Source organism: Frankliniella occidentalis, unplaced genomic scaffold, assembly GCF_000697945.3.
Source record: "Frankliniella occidentalis isolate FOCC.00 unplaced genomic scaffold, Focc_3.1 Scaffold253, whole genome shotgun sequence".
In the NCBI taxonomy this organism is placed as follows: domain Eukaryota; kingdom Metazoa; phylum Arthropoda; class Insecta; order Thysanoptera; family Thripidae; genus Frankliniella; species Frankliniella occidentalis.
This window is the reverse complement of record NW_026267379.1, coordinates 383460-387706: the sequence shown is the minus strand read 5'-3', so window position 1 is coordinate 387706 and position 4247 is coordinate 383460. Positions and strand designations below refer to the sequence as shown.

The following is a 4247-nucleotide window of genomic DNA, read 5'->3' as shown; positions in this document are numbered from 1 at the left end:
ATGTCAGTAGGGCCTAGATTGGAAGTGTGAAAAGGTGGCCATGGGGGGGGGGGGGGGGGTAATCTGCCGTTCTGACGAAGGCGCAGGCTGGCCACACACTGTACTTGCCGATGAATGAATCTGAACATAGCACATTCATTTCCTGACCCTTCTTTTCTCCGTTCCAGATTGACTTTGCCCAGTACCTGGAAGTGCTCTTCGAGGGCCTCAACGCCACTATTGACGTGGACAAGGACCCCATCCTGGTGACGGACCCATCTTATTTCAAGGCCATGGCTGTGATTCTGCACCGATCGAAGCCGGAAAACATACGTCAGTTCTTATTCGTTTAAGGCATTTATTAAATTTCCCATGGTCAAAACTAGCTTTTTCCACTCGTGGTTGACACAATTTGTTTGATTTCAGAGCGCTTGGTGTGGTGGAAAGTGGTGGAGACAGTTTCCCCACACACGGTCCAGCTCTTCCGAGACATGAAGCACACCCTGCTGTCTACTGTTTACAAGGGTCTCCAACCCTCATCCAGGTCCGGTAAACTTAAAAATTTATTTTGAAAAAAATTGGTCGACACTTGCACGAATTAAAAGGAAAATGTTCAAATCAGTCCAAACTGATGAAAAAGTGCAATACGGTTTAGACGACTACACAGCGAAACAAATCGACTGTAGTTGGAGTCGTACCTCCTCAGCCTCAGGGCCTCGGCTTTGGGGGCCTCAGACGGACTCGCGGCAGCGGCCGTTAGAGTAGCGGTAGCCCGAGGGGCACCTGGCTGGCACGCGGATCAGGTTCTTGACGGCGGACATGCGCTCCTCGCTCACGGACACCCAGCGGGTGTCCTCGGCGAACAGGTCCGCGGCGGCGAGGGCGGCGAAGGCCACGACGACGAGCAGCAGGGCGGCGAGGAGGCGGTGGGCGGCCATGGCGGTGGTTGGCGTGCGACGTGCTCTCTGCGGAGGAGGGCGGCGAGGCCGGGCGCGCGCCTGGCTTTATACACTTCTGCCAAGACGCCTTGCGCCTGTACCGAGCCGCACTTGCCAATTTGTTTGATCAGCTGATTGTTCGCCTTGAGCGCGCCTCCTACAAAGTGCAGATAACATTTATACTAGGGAGCTGCCCTGCCACACCGTCACCGTATCACTACTTTATCCGCCGCGGGGCGCACGTCACGCCCGCGATGGTAAATAATAATTGCGAACGATTGTTTCCGATGGCCTCCAGGACCAAGTTCTGCGTGCGCGCCGTCAAGACGTTCATGCACATGGCGGTGAGCTACCAGATGGCGGTGGTCAACCCCCTGCGCGACACCGTCAGCAAGGTGAGTGTCGCGCTTCGCCCGGCTCCGCCCAGCTCCGTCGCGCTGGTTGGGCTGCCTACCCCCCGGGCGCGCGCTCACTTGACGCTCTGCGCTGCTCTGGTGCAGGTCCGGGAGATGCTGGCGGACATCACGGCGGCCTTCAGCGACCTGGTGCACGCCGTGCGCTGGATGGACGCCGAGACCAAGCGCGCGACGCTGGACAAGGCGGCCGCCATCCGGGCCTTCATCGGCTACCCGGAGTGGCTGCTGGAGGCGGGCGAGCTGGAGCGCTTCTACGAGGGCGTGCGCATGCAGCCCGACCAGTTCCTCTGGAACATGCTCAACATGAAGGCGCGCGAGGTGCGCACGCTCCTGGCCACCATCGCGCCCAAGGACAAGAAGGACCCGGCCGCGGAGAAGGACAAGGAGCGCTGGGCCACGGACCCCATCGAGGTGAACGCCTTCTACAGCCGTGCCATCAACTCCATCGGTGAGCACGGGGGAGAGAGAGCTGGGGTGTGTTGTTGAGGGACATGTGAGGGGAGAGGAGTGTGGACAATGTTTAACATTTCCAAAGACAGTAGGCTAGAAATGTGCTCTTCTGTGTGTAGCTATCCCTGCAGGGATCCTTCAGGTTCCATTTTACTATCTGGGCTTGGAGTAAGTACGAAAACGGAAATGAACTTACCGTACCGCACCTTTGTAGAGGAGAGCACACTCACTGATCGCATTCATTACAGTAACTTTTGCACCCATTCCCCAATTCCCGTGCTGATTGTTCGCCTGCTGCCCGCCGCAGGGTGCTGAACTACGGCTCTATCGGTGCCATCCTGGGCCACGAGCTAACGCACGGCTTCGACATCGAGGGTAAAGAGTACGACAAGAAGGGGCTCCGCAACTCGTGGTGGCGCCCCGACGTCACCAAGGAGTACAACGACCGCGCGCAGTGCTTCGTCAAGCAGTACGACACGTACAACGTGACAGCGACGCAGAGGGTAAGTCGTCGAGCTTACGACATCCGAAGCAGGGGGAAGGAACGCGTGCTGAGGAGACTGCCCCGCAGGTCAATGGCAGCTTCACGCTGGCCGAGAACATCGCGGACAACGGCGGCGTCCGCGAGGCGTTCCTGGGCTACCGGCGGTACACGGACCGCCACGGCCGCGAGCCCGCGCTGCCGGGGCTCAACAACTACTCGCACGAGCAGCTCTTCTTCCTCGCCTTCGCCAACGTAAGCTCCGCCTCAATCTGTGTTTACACGGTGTCGTGTTCGCTTCAAACCATCGCATGGTTTGCTCATGGCTAGCCCCAAAACAATCACCAAGCCCCTTCCTGAGCTAGCCTCACGAAGGCTGTCCATGCCGATCGCTTTCTCTGGGTACTCCTCATCGACCACCGCTCTCTGGTCCTGGCAGGTGTGGTGTCACAACTCGGACGCGCAGTTCGACGCGCTGCAGCTGCGGGACTCGCACAGCCCCGCCCGCTTCCGCGTCATCGGCGCCCTCTCCAACTTCCCCGAGTTCGCAGAGACTTGGAGCTGTCCCGCGGACAGTCCCATGAACCCCACCAAGAAGTGCATCATTTGGTAGGGGCTGCAGCCCACCCGTTGTGGCCCACCCCTTATCACAAATATCCATCAAAGCTGTCCAAATAATTGTGCATCATAAATGTGATATCGTCATGATGCTTTTATCACAAAATAACTCGAATCTTCGTTGTTATGATGTATATTTTACAAATATGTTTCAAAAATTTTCATACTTACAATATGGACTGATTATTTAATTAATATAATATTAATCTAGTCGTGTTAATTAACCAAATCGTCGACTGTTTTATTACAACGTGAGTAAAAATAATGCAACTAAATCTTCGCCAGACCGTCTTGCGTAACTGGCTTCGCGATACCTCACGAATCACTGTTACGGTACGACGCGCCTGCTGCACATACCAGGTGGCTGACTCGCGCAGCGCACTTCTGTGGTTATACTATACAGCATGCACGCGTGCAGGCTTGTTGCCTGCTCGCATGGGGCCTCAAGGAACCGTGGGCAGCGAGGATAGGCAAACCCGCTCGCACCCGTGGATGCGGTACGGACTACGAAAGTGCGCGGCGTAGTCGGCCACCTTGCATAGTTAGACCTAAAGCTCTGCAAGTCAATGGTGTGGTAATAAAAAGAACGGGGTGGGTTGCGTCTGACGCCCGGGGCAGCGGAGTGAGACAGACCGCTCGTGTGTCTAGCACTAATCCCCTTGTGGTGGTCCCGGGCGGCCGTGTAGGCTGTATCGGGTGAGTTTCTCTGCTTGACGCGGCTTGACGCTTGAGCTTGTCGGGGAACTTGAACGCGCTGAGTTGTATCGGCAGTTTGCTGAAGTTGTATCATTCTGATAGATCAGTTACTGAGCCTTCGGCTTCGGCCTACTGTAACGATCAGGCAAACAAACAGGCCACTCGGCGCGTAGATACGCACGGCGAGGCTTTAGCAAGTTGTTGATGAAGCTCAGGTTTAGTACGTGCGGCACGCGGTTGCCGCCCGGGCGTTGTGCACCAGTTCACTGCAAATACGTTGGACGAACGAGAGATGGGGAAGACTTCAAGAGAGACGCCACAGAAGAGAGGTGGTATCGAAGGGGTTGCCTACCCTGCAGGCGCCAGCGCTATCTTCTTCCCCGTCCCGCACCCGACCCTTCACCCCCTGGTAACGATCTGCTGCAGGTCAACGGGCAGCTCGAGCCCAGGACTCAACAAACTGTACTTTAGCGCGAGCGAGCCCTTCTTCCGCGTTGTCGCCAAAAGATGAGCACCGCCTAATCTCATGTTTACTATGTGTTCAGAAAGAATTGACCCTGCCTGAGTCGATACCCCGCGCTCCGGGCGCGGCAGACAGTCGGGCGCAGGCCGGCGCAGGCTGCACTGTTGCCGACGTGCTCGGGGGCTCGGGGTCCGGGGGGGTTGCGG

The 4247-nt window shown here is 57.0% G+C and overlaps 1 protein-coding gene across 2 annotated transcripts in view; it reads left to right on the top strand.

Annotated features, from left to right (window-relative positions):
• The window catches only part of LOC113204334 (endothelin-converting enzyme homolog), an 8231-nt gene extending 5062 nt beyond the window's left edge, over positions 1 to 3169 (top strand). For both annotated transcript variants that reach the window (XM_052273200.1, XM_026419495.2), the window contains 8 exons: positions 168 to 312; positions 406 to 523; positions 1216 to 1312; positions 1418 to 1781; positions 1903 to 1951; positions 2091 to 2286; positions 2355 to 2519; positions 2704 to 3169. In XM_052273200.1, coding sequence (XP_052129160.1) covers positions 168 to 312; positions 406 to 523; positions 1216 to 1312; positions 1418 to 1781; positions 1903 to 1951; positions 2091 to 2286; positions 2355 to 2519; positions 2704 to 2877 — 1308 coding nt within the window. In that variant the 3' untranslated portion in view covers positions 2878 to 3169. The remainder of the gene's footprint in view (positions 1 to 167; positions 313 to 405; positions 524 to 1215; positions 1313 to 1417; positions 1782 to 1902; positions 1952 to 2090; positions 2287 to 2354; positions 2520 to 2703) is intronic.
• The last annotated feature ends 1078 nt before the right edge of the window (positions 3170 to 4247 follow it).